General features: G+C 49.9%; 1 protein-coding gene across 3 annotated transcripts in view; it reads left to right on the top strand.

The window, feature by feature from the left end:
• The window catches only part of agmo (alkylglycerol monooxygenase), a 496,116-nt gene that overhangs the window by 220,964 nt on the left and 258,698 nt on the right, over positions 1-16,454 (top strand). For all 3 annotated transcript variants that reach the window (XM_038797483.1, XM_038797482.1, XM_038797481.1), the window contains exon 4: positions 13,765-13,868. In XM_038797483.1, coding sequence (XP_038653411.1) covers positions 13,765-13,868 — 104 coding nt within the window. The remainder of the gene's footprint in view (positions 1-13,764; positions 13,869-16,454) is intronic.

Below are 16,454 nucleotides of genomic sequence, written 5' to 3' on the forward strand. Positions count from 1 at the left end.
CCTTGGCACACTTGTCAGTCCCCAGCACCCTCAAGGCACTCCCTTGGGTGAGGGGTTGGCTCTTGGGCAACAAGAGGTACCTGCTGAGATCTTGGCTAATAACGCCTGAACAGAGGCCCCATACTGATGTGGAGAACCACTATAACAATGCAAATGCAGCAACCAGGAACGTCATCGAGCAATGCATTGGCATCCTCAAGATGCGCATTCCAATGCCTGGACTGCTCTGGTGGGATGTTCCAATATCCTCACAAAGGTCTCTAGCATCGTGCTGGCCTGCTGCATCCAGCACAAATTATGCAGAGGGGCACATGCTGGACGAGAAACAAGAATGCCAGTCCTCATCTGACGTGGAATCTGAGGAGGATGACCAGGAGGAACCGGGCGTGCAGACCGGGCTGGCACAGTAGGCTCCCCAATGTGTGCTCCAGGGCTGCTGCACATGGGACAACTACTGGAAGGCTTGGCCACCGGCAGATCTGTCAACCTGTCCCACCTCTCCATACTCTCCCCCTCCCTCCCCCACAAAATGGTGCGCCCTTCCTTATAAGTGCTCACATCCTCCCCTGTCCCTCCTGCTGTCAGTCTATCCCATACCCTAGCTCCACACACCCCCTCTGAGTGTCCTACCTGCATCACTACAGGGTTTTGGCCCTGGGCAGGCAGTATCAGTGGGTCTTGTCCATGGGACGGAGGATGATGATGACTCGCTGTGAGATGAGCTCTGGTGTTCCTCATCATTTGACAAAGTCCGATTCTTGTCTTCAGGATCACCTTCCATTGTCCGCCCGGGTGATCCCTGCATGTGTGCTGGCCATTCCATCCCATATATTCTTGCAGAGGGTTGGTGTGCTTATGGTGATGGTGAGTGGCGATGTGATACTTACTGGGTATGCTGTCCTACAAGGCACTCTCACACTTCTGGCCCCGTTTCCCTGCCACCTCTGGGGGTAACCTCAGGTGGAACATTCAATTGCTCCGGGGGTCCTTCCCCATGCCACCCTCCAACACCCACACCACCAACCTCCCACAAACCCCTCACATGGCATACCCTCTGCACCCAGCCCATCCCTCACACCCTTCAGACAGGATTGAGGCAAGTATGAATGTTTGTATAAAGGTGTTTAATCATGACTTGATGTGTTGTTGTGCCCTGACCCCCACCTCTAATTTATGTGCTGCACCCATGCCTACTTAACTGGTGTATAACTTCCTTATTTTATGTGACCTACTGTTCCTTCTCAGTGTGACCCCAGACAGAACATCAGACATGGAGACGGCCTGCTGAGCATCTCACCCTCTGACCTGAGATGCCTTTGGTAACCGTCCCACAGAGGGCCTGGACCAGGTTCGGACAGGCTGGCTTTCAGGTGACAAGGTGCCAACCTGTTATGCCCGCTGCCCATCAGATGCTTCAGTGTTAGGTGAGGGGGATGCATAAGCACTGCGGTGCTCCAGCACCTCTCCTGCAAGAGGCACCGTCACGGACCCCATCACTTCTTCCACCCTCCAGGCGCTTGATGACCCCCAGGCTACTCCATGGGATGGAGGTGAGGTCAGACTGAGCTCCGGAGGCTCCATGTCACCTGGTGCAGCCAGTCCTGGAGGCCTGCTCTCGTCTCAACCAGGGTCTTGATGTCCTCAACCGTAGAAAACAGAGACTGGTCCACTTCCCTCAGTGAGTGAATCATATCCCTCTGCGCCTTGGTCATGTCTATCTGTGAGTGGCGCAGGTCGGTCAGCGCCCGGCCAATACACTTGAAACTCTCAGACATGATTTATGACTAGGCCAAGCTCTGGAATGCAGCAGCAATTCCATGTGGGCCTGCCATATGAATACTGTGACTTGGTTCCCCTGTCCTGAGCCTCAGCCATCGACCGGACAGTGTGCCCGAAGCCTTGAATGTCTTGGCCCATGGCTGTGACTTTTCTACCCAAAGCTTCCACCACGGATGCCACCCGTACAGTGTTGGCCTGGGTACCATGCATTGTCGGAACAATCTCCTGCACCTGAAGGTGGTTGGACTCCCTCAACTGCACCTGCGGTGCTGGCACATTCCTGACACCGCCCCCCCCCCCCCCCCCCCCCCCATTCTGTAGATCTGGTTCTGCATCTACATCTCCACCAGTGCTGGGATCATACTTTCCAGAAGCCCTCCGACTGTCCGCTCCCTCAAGGTTCCTTACCTCCACATGATGTGCTGCTGCATGTGTCACGTGTGCACCAGAAGGTGGCCCAGAAGCCTCTTTAATAAAATGCCCCACCGTGTTGATAGTCTCCGCGATGGTGGAGGGCGCAGATGAATGCAGTGCCAGGAAGTTGGTGCCGTCTCTAGACTGGTCCTCCGGGGTGTGCTGGAGGTGTGGCTGGGGACGAGGTACCCCAGACAGGCCGGCCTGGTCAGATGGTGATCCTGCAGGACAAAGCCCAAGGTGCTGCTCACCGTATTTGAGGCTAAGTGCAGAGGATCTGTGGTGTTTTACGTGAAACAATTGGCGGCACCCCCTCACTGATCCTGCGACTGGTGAGTGGCTAGTAGACGTGCGGGTAAAGCCCCTGGCTCCCACCGCTATAAACCGCCAGAGAATGCCCGGGTCCGTGGCCACACATGCGCACGACGAAGCCCTGCAGCGGTCGCGCCGTAAAACATGGCGCGGCCGTGCGGGGACCCGACCTTCCAGATAGTGACCGTCTCGCCACCCCCCACCAGCCCCCCAGCCCTCGCACAAGCCCCCTCGCCAGCAGCACGGTTGCCGTCAAAAAAAAAGTGCGGTGCTGGACACAGTCCACAACCGCTACACCGGGTTCCCGATCGCTGAGACCACACGTCAACCACCAGGAATTCAGCCCAACGGGGGTGGAGCATCGGGGACGGCCTTCAGGTGACGCGCTGAGACTGTCCCAACGGTGTCCGGCACGCGACGTGATGCTGCCGTTTCGGAGGGGACGGAGCATACAAAACCTGTGGAAAACAGGCGCCGCCCCCAATTTCAGCATCAAATGGGATTATCCTCCCGATCAGCGCTTACAAAATCGGCGGCAGGGAACAGTGTATCTCGCCAAAGGCACATGGTGGAATCTTGGGAAGGAGTGGCCTGGGGGAGAGGGTTGACTCACTCTCTATTGAGGTATCATTTTGCTTCAGCGGCTCACTTAGTTTTTGCGTGCCGACCACTGCTTCAGAGATAGCCCTCTCTTGTATATCCCCGGATCGGGAGGGGGGGGGGGGGGTGGGGGGGAGGGGGGGGGGGGGAGGGGTTGGGAGGGTGGGGAGGGGTGGGGGGGAGGCTTGACTAGCCAGCTGGTATGTGATGCAGAGCAAGACCAGCAGCGCGGGTTCACTTCCTATACCATCTGAGGTTATTCATGAAGGCCCTGCCTACTCATCCTCGCCTGAGAAGTGGTGATCCTCAGGTTAAATCACCACCAGTCAGTTTTCCCCCTCAAACGGGACAGCAGCCTATGGTCATCTGGGATTGGGTGACTTTATCTTTTACTTCCCCGGATAATTCCATCATCCTCTGCTCGGTGGGGGTGAAAACCTGGAGGTTTTCTCCCACTCCCTTCTGTTCTAGGCCATCTTTTCCTAGGGAACACATAAAACATGGAGAGACGAATGGAGGCAAGTTACATGGGGGTTTTTGAAACTGTGGCATGTGTGTGCAAGGCACCCGCCCAAAGAGGACAATACAGATGTTGGGGTTTGGTGCACGGTGGATGTGAGGGTGATGCGGGCAGATGGGTTTTGATTGGCCTCGAAGGGAGTGGGGGAGTGATGTTAGGAGTGAAGGACAGGAGTGATGCCAGGGGAACAGATATGGTAACTCACCCGATCGGCCCTAAGGAGGTTGTTTATCTTTTTGCGGCACTGCATGCCAATCCGTCTGGTGAGGCTCACAGCACTGAGTGCCTCGTACTTCCATCCAGGTCCAGTTAACAACCATGGGCAGTCACGCCTTAAAACATGGTGCAATCTAGGGAAGATGGTCTCCCGTTTCTCCTCCACGCATCCAACATTCTCCCCAGCTCCGCATCTACAAAATGTGGTGCTGCTCTTTGTGGAGCCACCTTCTTGACTGGAGTGTAAGTGAGTGGGGAGTGGAGTGCTTTTAAGCAGCTCCAGCTTGTCAAACTCTCCAGTGGCAATTCCAGCCCCAGCAAATCCGACGCTGACAGGAATGAGAATTGCTCTTGGTTCACGTGGGCTGAATGCTGGCCCATTAGCATATCCAGAATTGCTCCAGAAATAGCACCCATAATGGGAACACGAACCGCACATAATTCAGTCCGGCGTCAACAAACGGAGAATGTCGCCCAGTATATTTCAGGGCTTATCCTTTGAAATATTATGAAGATAGTTAATATGAGTTTAAAAAAATTATCTGTCAATAATTTTTAATTATTTATGGGGAAAGGGCCTTTTCAGTTTGATTCTCAAGGTGATGCACATCATAACCCCAAACATCTCTTCAGCTCTTTACGTCTCACCGGTGAGAGCCTTACTTCAAAACTTTTATCTTCAATAGTGTGGTAGAATGGACAATTACTTCTTCACATGTGTTCAATGTAATGCCATCTCCATTATAAGATATTTTGAAGCAATTTCTCAATCGTGTGGGTGAACAGAGATAGGTAGGAAGATGACCCAATAACTGTTGGCACAATAAAGCTATTTCAAAAGCTACCATGAGGTGTGGCAATTAGCATGATTCTGTCATCTGGTATGCCCATCGTGAAGCTGCATATGGAACATAGAACATAGAACAGTACAGCACAGAACAGGCCCTTCGGCCCTCAATGTTGTGCCGAGCCATGATCACCCTACTCAAACCCACGTATCCACCCTATACCCGTAACCCAACAACCCCCCCCTTAACCTTACTTTTATTAGCACACTACGGGCAATTTAGCATGGCCAATCCACCTAACCCGCACATCTTTGGACTGTGGGAGGAAACCGGAGCACCCGGAGGAAACCCACGCACACAGGGTGAGGACGTGCAGACTCCACACAGACAGTGACCCAGCCGGGAATCGAACCTGGGACCCTGGAGCTGTGAAGCATTTATGCTAACCACCATGCTACCCTGCTGCCCTGAAGGGGCACAATTTGACAATATGACTAGAAGACTGTACCTCCATTTTTTGATTTGCCTGGCAGCACCGGCTCAGCCCTTAAATCTGAACAATGATTTAAATTTTGTTTGTTGATCAGCAAGAGAAAATTACTGAGCCGCGTTTAATATACACTAACATTCCAATTTGCAATGACTTGGGGGAAGAATGCCTTTGGGTACCATACGTGGCAAATCACAAAATGTTCTTTGTAAACAGCTTTATGATTCCATTACACATTGCACACGGAGGAAATCTTCCTCCAGTACACTATAATTGATTTGCCAGTTTTAGTTGGGAGTTCAGACTGGCTTCTTTTATTCATCTAAATGTTCACCAGTTATTCCAGCTGTTTAATATTATCAGTATTAAGAATTGCTAAATGTTTGCAGACGGACTTTTTCACATTTATTTTTCTATAAAATTACAGCCTGATATATTACAAATTGCTTTAAATTCACAAGAATTGGCTTTGGCACGCCTCCCCAAATTGTGTCTGTTCTCTGCTCATTTTAAACTTGCTGTAATCTCTTGGTTCTGGTTCAGAGTTCAGAATGGTTTTTATTGAATTTTTCTCATTTTAATGTGAAATGAAAACGAGTCCTGACTTTCTTAGAACTATCAACAAATGCCAAACACTGAACCCAATAGAGAAGGTGTACAGGCCACTCGCTTGTAAACCTTTAAAACAATGAAACATATCACTAGATGGCAGGCAAGAGCAAGCTGGATGTTTCCCAGCTTTATTTTCCAAGAGGTCCTCTCTGCACCCAATTTTGGAAAAGCATCCCATAGTAATGGCGCAGTAGGATTGGAAATTTACCAAGTGAGCATTGTCGGCTACAAACCTGCTGCCATGCTGTGGTAAACCACAGGATTGTATTGTACTGTTGTACTGTTATATGCCTGGGCTTGTCCCTGCTGGGTCCGAACCACTGCAGTATATAATCTGTGTATTGTGGTAAACTGCCACTGTATTATATGTATTGTGGTAAACTACTGCCTGCTGGCTCCGCCTCCCCCTGGGCCGGTATAAAGGTGGCTCATCTCCGCCGCTGCCTCAGTTCGGGATCCGAGACCCGGAGGCTTTCTGTTTAGTTTATTAAAGCCTCAGTTACGTTCACCACTCGTCGTGTGTTCATTGATGGCATATCACATGCTACATGGATTCCCTAGAATCCAGATTGCAAACATAAAGATAAGAAAAATATTCTAACTCTTACTAAGTCACATTCACTGATCTATATTGGCTCCAAGTTCAGCAAAGCCTTGTTTTTAAAACTCACATCCCTCTTTGGAAAACGTCCCCAGGTCTTGTCCCATCCTATCTCTGCGAGTTCCTGCAGCCCGACAACTAGTCAAGATCACTGCATTCCTCCTATCGTGGTCTCCCGCACAAGCCTGATTTCCATTGTTCCATCGATAGTGGCTGTTCTTTCAATTGCTCAGGCCCTCAGTTCTGCAATTCCTTCCCTAAACCTCGCAACCTTCCAACTCTCCCTTTTCCATGAAACCACTCCTTCAAACCAACCTTCAAACCAAACCAACCTAGGGCAGCACGGTAGCATGGTGGTTAGCATAAATGCTTCACAGCTCCAGGGTCCCAGGTTCGATTCCCGGCTGGGTCACTGTCTGTGTGGAGTCTGCACGTCCTCCCCGTGTGTGCGTGGGTTTCCTCCGGGTGCTCCGGTTTCCTCCCACAGTCCAAAGATGTGCGGGTTAGGTGGATTGGCCATGCTAAATTGCCCGTAGTGTCCTAAAATGTAAGGTTAAGGGGGGGGGTTGTTGGGTTATGGGTATAGGGTGGATACGTGGGTTTGAGTAGGGTGATCATGGCTCGGCACAACATTGAGGGCCGAAGGGCCTGTTCTGTGCTGTACTGTTCTATGTTCTATGTTCTAACCTCTTTGTCTAAACCTGCCCTCAAATTTCTCCTAATATCTCCTTACGTGATTCAGTGTCAATTTGTCTTTGACAGTGCTCCTGGAACGCAGCTTGGTATATTTGACTATGTTAATAATAATAATAATCACTTATTGTTACAAGCAGGCTTCAATGAAGTTACTATGAAAAGCCCCTTGTCGCCACAATCCGGCGCTTGTTCGGGGAGGCCGGTACGGGAATGAGCCCGCGCTGCTGCCCTTGTTCTGCATTACAAGCCAGTTGTTTAGCCAACTGTGCTAAACCAGCCCTAGTGAGGGCTGGTTTAAAGGCTCCATAAAAACACAAGTTATTGCTCTGGCTTTGCCTTGATGTGTGTTCTTCCCCTTGCCTTCAGGAGGTTTCCGACATTGAAGGTTGTACATAAGTTATTATTGGATCACTTATAGCTGCAGCCCCATATGAGAAATTTCATCTCCCCTCTCTGTACCAGTTGGTATAAAGCTGGGATTGAGGTTTGGAAAATGGAAAACTGAAATGTTTTAATGTCAGTTTTCATAAATACGATAGTATGAAGATATTTATGTTCAGGATAAAAAAAGGGTTTATATAATTGTATTTTATCATTATAAAATCCATATCAAAATATCATATGCATTTTATTCGGAGCCTTTAGCTCAAAGCAAAGTGAAATATAACTTCTGACAATTTTAAATATAATTACAGTCATAATTCTTGTGAAATCTACTCAGAAGCTTGTAAATAATTTGTGGTTATAAAAAGCTAATATAAATTGATGATGCTTGCTGTTCATTCAAAGTAACATTTGGCAAACAGCTTGACTATATTCAGTTTGTTCAGACAAATAGGAAGAATATGGGAGAATACATATCCTGTGAGATGAGAATCTTTGTTTTTTGCCATCATGTTTAGATTGGCAATAAGTGGAAATTGATTTTTGCTCTCACATTCTACAATTAAATCAGGATTCGGCTCACAGCACCCCAAGTTGACTCAACTATCTTGCAATTAGAACTGGCAAGCAATATTTTGGCAACTATTTGTTTAGATTCAATATAGAATAACAAGTATTTTCTGAGCTGTAAGTGAGGACATATTAGCCTGGATTTTGCAGTGGGTGGGGGTAATCATAGAATCACTACAGTGCAGAAGAAGGCCATTCAACCCATTGAGTTTGCACCACCCCTCCGAAACTGCTCCCTACCTCGGGTCAGGTCTCCACCCTATCCCCACTGAGGGGCAATTGATCATGGCCAATCCAACTATCGGGGCCTCGTACAGCAACCTCACCCATTTAATAAACCCCACCCCAAACCCGAACCTCTCTAACACCTCCCACAAGTACCTATCAACCCTATCAAAGGCCTTCTCCGCATCCAATGCCACCACAATCTCCGCCTCTCCTTCTGCCACCGGCATCATTATCACATTTAGCAGCCTTCGCACGTTAGTGTTAAGCTGCCTCCCCTTCACAAAACCCGTCTGATCTTCATGTATCACCCCCGGCACACAGTCCTCTATTCTAGTGGCCAAGATCTTCCCCAGCAACTTGGCGTCCACATTCAGCAGTGAAATCGGCCTGTATGATCCGCACTGCAAGGGGTCCTTATCACGCTTCAGGATCAGGGAGATTAGCGCCCGAGACATCGTCGGGGGCAGAACACCCCCCTCCCATGCCTCGTTGAAGGTCCTAACCAACAGGGGGCCCAGCAGGTCCACGTATTTCTTATAAAATTCAACTGGGAACCCATTTGGTCCTGGCGCCTTCCCCGACTGCATGTGGCCAATCCCTCTGACCAGCTCCTCCAACTCGATCGGCGCCCCCAGTCCCTCCACCTGCTCCTCCTGAACCCTTGGAAATCGCAGCCTGTCCAAAAAGCTCTCCATCCCCCCCCCCCCCCCCCGCCCCCCCCCCCATCACCGGCGGCTCCGACCGGTACAGTTCCCTGTAGAAGTCCCTAAAGTCCCCATTGACCTCTGCCCCCTGCTGCACCACATTCCCACCCCTATCCGTCACTCCACCAATCTCCCTAGCCGCATCCCGCTTGCGAAGCTGATGCTCCAGCATCCTTCTCTCCATACTTGTAGACCGCTCCCTGCGCCTTCCTCCACTGTGTCTCCGCCTTTCTGGTGGTCAATAAAACAAATTTGGCCTGCAGGCTTCGCCCCTCCCCCAGCAATCCCTCCTCCGGGGCCTCCGCATACCTCCTATCTACACTCAACAGCTCCCCCACCAGTCTCTCCCTTTCCCTCCTCTCCCCCTCTCCCTATGGGCTCGGATGGAGATCAGCTCCCCCCTAATTACTGCCTTCAGAGCCTCCCACACCATTCCCACCCAGACCTCCCCAGTATCATTGACCTCGAGGTACCTCTCGATACATCCCCGGACCCTCCTACACACCTCCTTGTCAGCCAACAACCCCACGTCCAGACGCCAAAGCGGGCGCTGGTCCAGCACCTCCCCCATCTCCAGATCCACCCAATGCGGAGCACGGTCCGAAATCGCTATAGCCGAATATTCGGCCTCCTCCACCCTCGGGACCAGTCCCCTACCCAGGACAAAGAAATTAATACGGGAATAAACCCTGTGCACATGGGATAACAAAGAGTACTCCCGAGCCCTCGGCCTCCCAAACCTCCAGGGATCCACTCCTCCCATCTGGTCCATAAACCCCCTCAACACCTTGGCCGCCGCCGGCCTCCTGCCTGTCCTTGAATTAGAACGATCCAGTAGGGGATCCAGCACCGTGTTGAAGTCCCCCCCATGATCAGGCCCCCCACCTCCAGGTCCGGAATGGGGCCAACATACGCCTCATGAAACCAGCATCATCTCAATTTGGGGCGTACACATTTACCAACACCACCCTCTCCCCATGCAGCTTACCATATCTCACATATCTGCCGCCACTATCAGCCACCACCTCAGACGACTCAAACGCCACCCTCTTCCCCACCAGGATCGCCACCCCCCGGTTCTTTCACACTGCCCCCCCCCCCCCCCCCCCCAACGCAGCTCCCAAATAGCAGCCCCAACCCATCCACAAACCCCGTACAAACAAAAACAGATCAACCACAGACCCCAACACCCCCCTTAAGACACAAAACCAAAACTAACATCATCCGAAAGCGAGAGAGAAAAAAACAAACAGAATAACCAGCAACAGCATACACAGTGATACAAAAAAAAACTCCCACAGTCCCCAATCCCTAGTTCGAATCCATCTTTTCAGCCTGCACAAAGGCCCACGCCTCCTCCGGGGACTCAAAATAATAATGTCGGTCCTTGTAGGTGACCCACAGGCGCGCAGGCGGCAGCATGCCGAATTTCACCTGCTTGCTGTGGAGCACCGCCTTCATCCGGTTGAACCCGGCCCTCCGCTTAGCCACCTCCGCACTTCAGTCCTGGTAGACGCGCACTACCGAATTCTCCCACTTGCTGCTCCTCACCTTCTTGGCCCATCGCAGCACACACTCCCGGTCACTGAACCGATGGAACCGCACCAGCACCGCCCGCGGGGGTTCATTCGCCTTAGGCCGCCTGGCCAGCACTCTGTGGGCTCCCTCAAGCTCCAGGGGCAGATGGAAGGATCCTGCCCCCACCAGCGAGTTCAGCATCACGGCCACATAGGCCGCAGGTCCGACCCCTCCAGCCCATCCGCGCGGCCCAGGATCCGCAAGTTCTTCCTCCTTGATCGAAACTCCATCTCCTCGAAACGATCTTGCCACTTTTTGTGGAGCGCCTCGTGCATCTCCACCTTCCCCATGAGGGCCGAAACCTCATCCTCGCGCTCAGAGGCCTGCTGCTGCAACTCAAGTATCGCTGCACCCTGAGTTGTCTGGGTCTCCAGCAGCTTACTTGTTGTTACCTTCAGGGATTCCAGCAACTCTCCTTTCAGCTCCGTAAAATAGCGCAGAAGGGCTGCCTGCTGCTCCTCCGCCCACTGCCTCCACTCCTCAGGAGCTCCACCGGCCGCCATTTTATCCACCTTCCCCCGCTTTTCCAGGGGAGCGGCTGCCGTTTTTCTCCTCGCCCCACTCCGGGTCCGCACCATTAATCCCGGGGGGTTTTGCTCCAGACCCCTTTATCCACCGGGAATCGTCGAATCAGCGCCGTTTGGGGCCCTTAAAAGAGCCCATAAGTCCTATTAAAGCGGGAGCTGCCGAACGTGCGGCTTAGCTCCGCATAGCCGCAACCGGAAGTCTTTGTCACTCAATGTTATGCAACAGGCTGTGTTGTGAATCCCTCCCAAGCCAACGGGCATTGGAATCAGTGAGAACTTCTCCTTTTCCTCTCTTACCTCTTGCTGTTTGAAACCCCATTAAAAATGTTCCACCTTGTCCATGAATCCATTGTCTCAGTGCAGACAGTGTGACGTGGCAGAGACCAAGCTTGAGCAGGTGCTGCAGATATGGGCTATTTGCAGTGAGGACACTTCCACAAATGGAAATAACTACATCTGCTTGATTGAATCCCTTCAGGATCTTGAAGATCTCTGACAGTTCATTTCTCAGTCTTCCCATTTCCAGAGAAAACGGTCCCAGCCTGTTCAGCCTTTCCTGATCGCTTATGTAATTTTTTTTCACCTCCTCTAGTGTCTCCTATCTCCTTTTTATGCAAAACAGACAAAAACTCAGCAAAGCAATCACAGAAAATACAGTGCAGAAGAGGCCCTTCGGCCCATCGAGTTTGTTCTGACACGTGATCTACCTACTAATCCCATTGGCCAGCACTTGGCCTTGGGTGACCGAACCATGGTTCTGTAGGAGAATAACATAACTGCGGTGGTTTGCCTATGAATAATACTGTATACACTCAACAATGTGACCTCCCACCAGCAGGTGGTGTCAGACATCAGTCATGTGACATCCGGCTCTCGCCAGAAGGTTGTAAGGCGTACACCAAGACAGTCACACACAGGGATAGTTCCAGGAGAGTCTGTGTAACTCTATCAGTAACTTAGTCTTTATAGCAGTCTGGTTAGTACATTTACATGTACCTTACCACATGTACATCAATAAATCATCACTCTAGTTAAGTCACCAACACAAGAATTACTTCTCTGCTTTTGAATTCTATTCACCTGAAGTGAATCCCAGTGCTTTGTGTTTTTATGGCTTTGCTAACCTGTGTCGGCTATATTTCAACCACCAAGACAGATCAGATGGATAGAAATCATGGTCATAGTCACCTTCACAGCCACTGCCAATGATATCTTCACTCCGCTCTCAGTTTACAGTTGAGGCTTCAGCAAGTAGTAAATTTCAGTGAGGATACCTTTAGTGCTTCTTGCTGAGCTTTAGGTATGACATTTTCTTCTTAAACATGTTGGGATCCTGAACACTCCAACTATTTACAATTTCTTCCTCATTCATAGAATTTACAGTGCACAAGGAGGCCATTCGGCCCATCAAGTCTGCACCGGCTCTTGGAAAGAGCACCCTACCCAAGCCCATACCTCCACCCTATCCCCAGAACCCAGTAACTAAGGCCAATTTGGACCCTGAGGGCAATTTAGCCTGGCCAATTCACCTAACCTGCACATCTTTGGACTGTGGGAGGAAACCGGAGCAACCGGAGAAAACCCACGCACACACGGGGAGAACGTGCAGACTCCACACAGACAGTGACCCAAGCCAGGGTTCGAACCTGGGACCCTGGAGCTGTGAAGCATTTGTGCTAACCACTATGCTACCGTGCTGCCCGCATTCAACTTGAATACCTTGCATTCAACTGCAATTTACTGCCAATTCCAAAAGTTTTGTTTTAACCACTGTTTGTAAACCACTGAAGGTTATCTCAACACCCAGGAAACTCTAAGCCACTGTAAGAGCAATTTTACAAGTTACAACTTGTAACTCCTCACACCCACTGTCTTTAAAATAAATTAGCCCAATATAAACAAGGTTTACATTTTGGGAAAGAGCCCCCAATTTTCGGTTGGATCCTCGATTAGTACCCAATTATTTGCAATTTGGAGAATTGTGAGGAAATGTCACTGCACCACAAGGGTGATAACACTGGTCTGTGGGTATCTTTTATGTCAAAACAAACTAATTTAAACACAGAGCAATAGCTTTACAGTTAACAGTTGCAGCAGTTCTCAAGTAAAAGGAGAAACTTTAACCTACTTCTTAAACCTGCCTCCACATTCCAATTAAGCTAACCAATATAGTCCAAATGCCACTCATGAATAAAGGTAACAACCAGGACTTCTGGGAAAACCAGATCCCCGATGCTGCAAGTTTCAGCAGGGCCCAGGATATGACAGCAAATGTCATTGTGTAATTTCAAGAAGGAATTAGATACAGCTCTTGGGGCTAAAGGGATCAAGGAATATGAGGAGAAGGCTAGATCAGGCTATTGAACTTTATGATCAGCCATGATCATAATGAATGGCGGAGCAGGTTCAAAGAGCTGAATGGCCTCCTCCTGCTTCTATTTTCTATGTATGAATGTTTGTGGGGGGTCCTTTCTGCTGCTGAATGTGTAGCAGTACGATGTTAGGAGATGGCATTAGCTGATCTACTGAGCTCTAACAGCTGAGCGCTGGCAACAAATAATGTGCATGATCTGTCTGTTCCGATGATTGCTGGCATCCAGTGCAGTTAGCACAGCACCGCGACACAATTTTGACTGCAAAATAGCACTTATAGCAGCTAAAGCCAGCGTTAAGGAGTTGAATTGCCTGACTTACTCTCTGCATAATACAAATTAGTGAAATGGTATTTATTGCTTTGTGTTGCAGAAGTGAATATCTTGTGGGCAGCACACCAAGTTCATCACAGCTCTGAAGACTACAATCTGTCTACAGCCCTCCGGCAGTCTGTATTACAAAAATACTTTTCCTGGGTAAGTTACTTGTGAAATATCATGCTCGATATAGTTGGAATAAAAGTGCACTGTCACTATAAAATGTGAATTAGGGGCCGAGCCAGTCAATTACTAATTATCAAGAATTTGTTAATAGTACGAATAGTAGAATACTTTGCATCAATATTCACCAAAGAGAAGGAATTGGTGGATGTTAAGTCTGGAGAAGGGTGTGTAGATAGCCTTGGTCACATTGAGATCCAAAAAGACGAGGGTGTTGGGCGTCTTGAAAAATATTAAGGTAGATAAGTCCCCAGGGCTGGATGGGATTGACCCCAGAATACTGAAGGAGGCTAGAGAGGAAATTGCTGAGGCCTTGACAGAAATCGCAATGTGACCAAGGCACGTCTTTCGGGGCTTGTGGGACGAAACCGGATCACCCGGGGGAAACCCACGCAGACACGAGGAGAACGTGCAGACTCCACTCAGACAGGGACCCAAGCCGGGAATCGAACCTGGGAACCTGGAGCTGTAAAGAATCAGTGCTAACCACTATGCTACCGTTACTATTACCAATGGGAGGAGAGATTAAGTGAAACAAGCAATCCCCTTTCCTTCTTGTCCATTATCAGAGTATTTTAGAAAGGGAGATGGGTCTATGTCCCCTATTGTATGTGGTCAATTTGGATAACAGGAGGAAACTTTTGTGAATTTAAATAAAGAGGGTTATTTATTCATATTTTCAATCCAAACATTTGGGCACTATGGTTGGAATCATCTCAGAAATCGGCAAAGTCAAATTTTGGGTGAGGAAAGTCATGTTTAGCCCACCATATAGTGTGGCACTTGGTAAAAGGGTGGCATGGTGGCACAGTGGTTATCACTGCTGCCTCATAGCTCCATGGTCCCAGGTTCGATTCCCGCTTGGGTGACTGTCTGTGTGGAGGTTGCACTTTCATCCCGTGTCTGTGTGCGTTTCCTCCGGGTGCTCTGGTTCCACCCACAGTCCAAATATGTGCAAGTTAGGCGGATTGGCTACGTGAAAATTTCCCCTTAGTTAGGTTGGGTTACTGGGTTACAGGGATAGGGTGGAAGCCTGGGCTTAAGTAGGGTGTTCTTTCCAACTGCCAGTGCAGACTTGATGGGCCAAATGGCCTCCTGTTGCACTGTGAAATTCTATGATTCTGTGAAAAACAATTTGTAGGCACGGTTTCTACACTGAATGGCTGGCATTCCAGTGCATGTGTCGCATCTCTTCCGCTTGACGGCACAAGTTGGTTACACCGATTACTAGTTGAACCCGGTACCTGATTACCAGTCGGGCGGGAAGTCACATAGCCCCGTCAGAAAACGTCAATCGGGGTCACGACGGTACCGGTGAGCATATCGCACTGTCTGACCCACAGCAGATGGATGTTGGGGCATCCATGGATGCTGACACTGAGGATTGCTGGAGGCCAGGAATCTGCTGAGTCCCAGTCAAATGCTGAGCCTCTGGTCTCAGTCATGCCTCAGTTGCTGGAGCTCCAGTGGCCAACTCGGGAAGATCAGGAAGGGTTGTCTGCTGCACTCCTCAGATCACAATGAGAAACCTTCTGCCTTCAGACTGAGATGACAGTGACAACAGGACAATACATGAGTTAAACACTACTGGGGTGGCAGCAGCCATAGAGACCTTCTGTCCTGTGTTGCTGCAGGAGCTTAGCTCCATGACAAAGGCGCTTGCTGGCAATGCCAATGCCAGGGTCGGGCTTCTTTAGCTCACTCCAGCTGCTCCTCCCTCTGAAGGAGGCAGCCAGAGGCACTCAGGCACCCACATGGAGAGGATCAGCTCCTGCGCACTCTGGGGCCATCCACTCAGATGACTCTTGAAGTGTCTCGCCCATTGAATCCCCTCTTTCTGTGACCGCTTCATATCCAGCTCCACAGGCTGAGGAGGGTAACATTGCTACACATCAGCATCCTAAAAGCAGGTCTGGACCCCACAGGTCTCGGCCCTCCAGATGGTACCCGCCAAGGTCATCACAGACAACACAGCTTGGCAGTCAGACAGCCGCCTCCACCTTGGCTGTGGATGTTAAATATGCTGACAATGTAGCCATAGGGTAAGGAAGGTTAAGAAGTTGTCGTTTCACAGTGTGGGTACAGGCTTTACACTTCTGCATGACATTTGCTTCTGTAGCAAGCTGCGACTAATTTCACCCTTTCTCAGGCCTTATGTTATGATGAGCTGTGTTCCTGTCAATCTGAAATGAAAACTTGATCCCTGCACAAGATAAGGGCAGAATTCTCAGTACAGGACTTCCTCACTGTGCTTTGCCTCCCAGCATACTGATGGTGCCTCTTCACAGTGACTAAACACATGAGTCATGCCTGTACCTTGATGGGAATTATAATGTCTGCCTAAATGTACAGGGCTGCTGTCACAAAGTCAGTTATTCTCCCTGTGTGCTGTCTGCACCTTTGCCGCCATCCCATCAGCTTCTGCCTCCAGCGACGCTGTTCTTCAAGGATTCTGCTCAAGACTTCCTCAGCATCATCCCTTTTGACTCCTCTTCGCAGGAGAGATGCCATTCCTCCATCTCCACCTCAGACAGCTCTTCCCCCAATGCAGCAGCAGGTTGT

This window comes from Scyliorhinus canicula, chromosome 5 (genome assembly GCF_902713615.1).
Source record: "Scyliorhinus canicula chromosome 5, sScyCan1.1, whole genome shotgun sequence".
NCBI classification, from domain to species: Eukaryota; Metazoa; Chordata; class Chondrichthyes; order Carcharhiniformes; family Scyliorhinidae; genus Scyliorhinus; species Scyliorhinus canicula.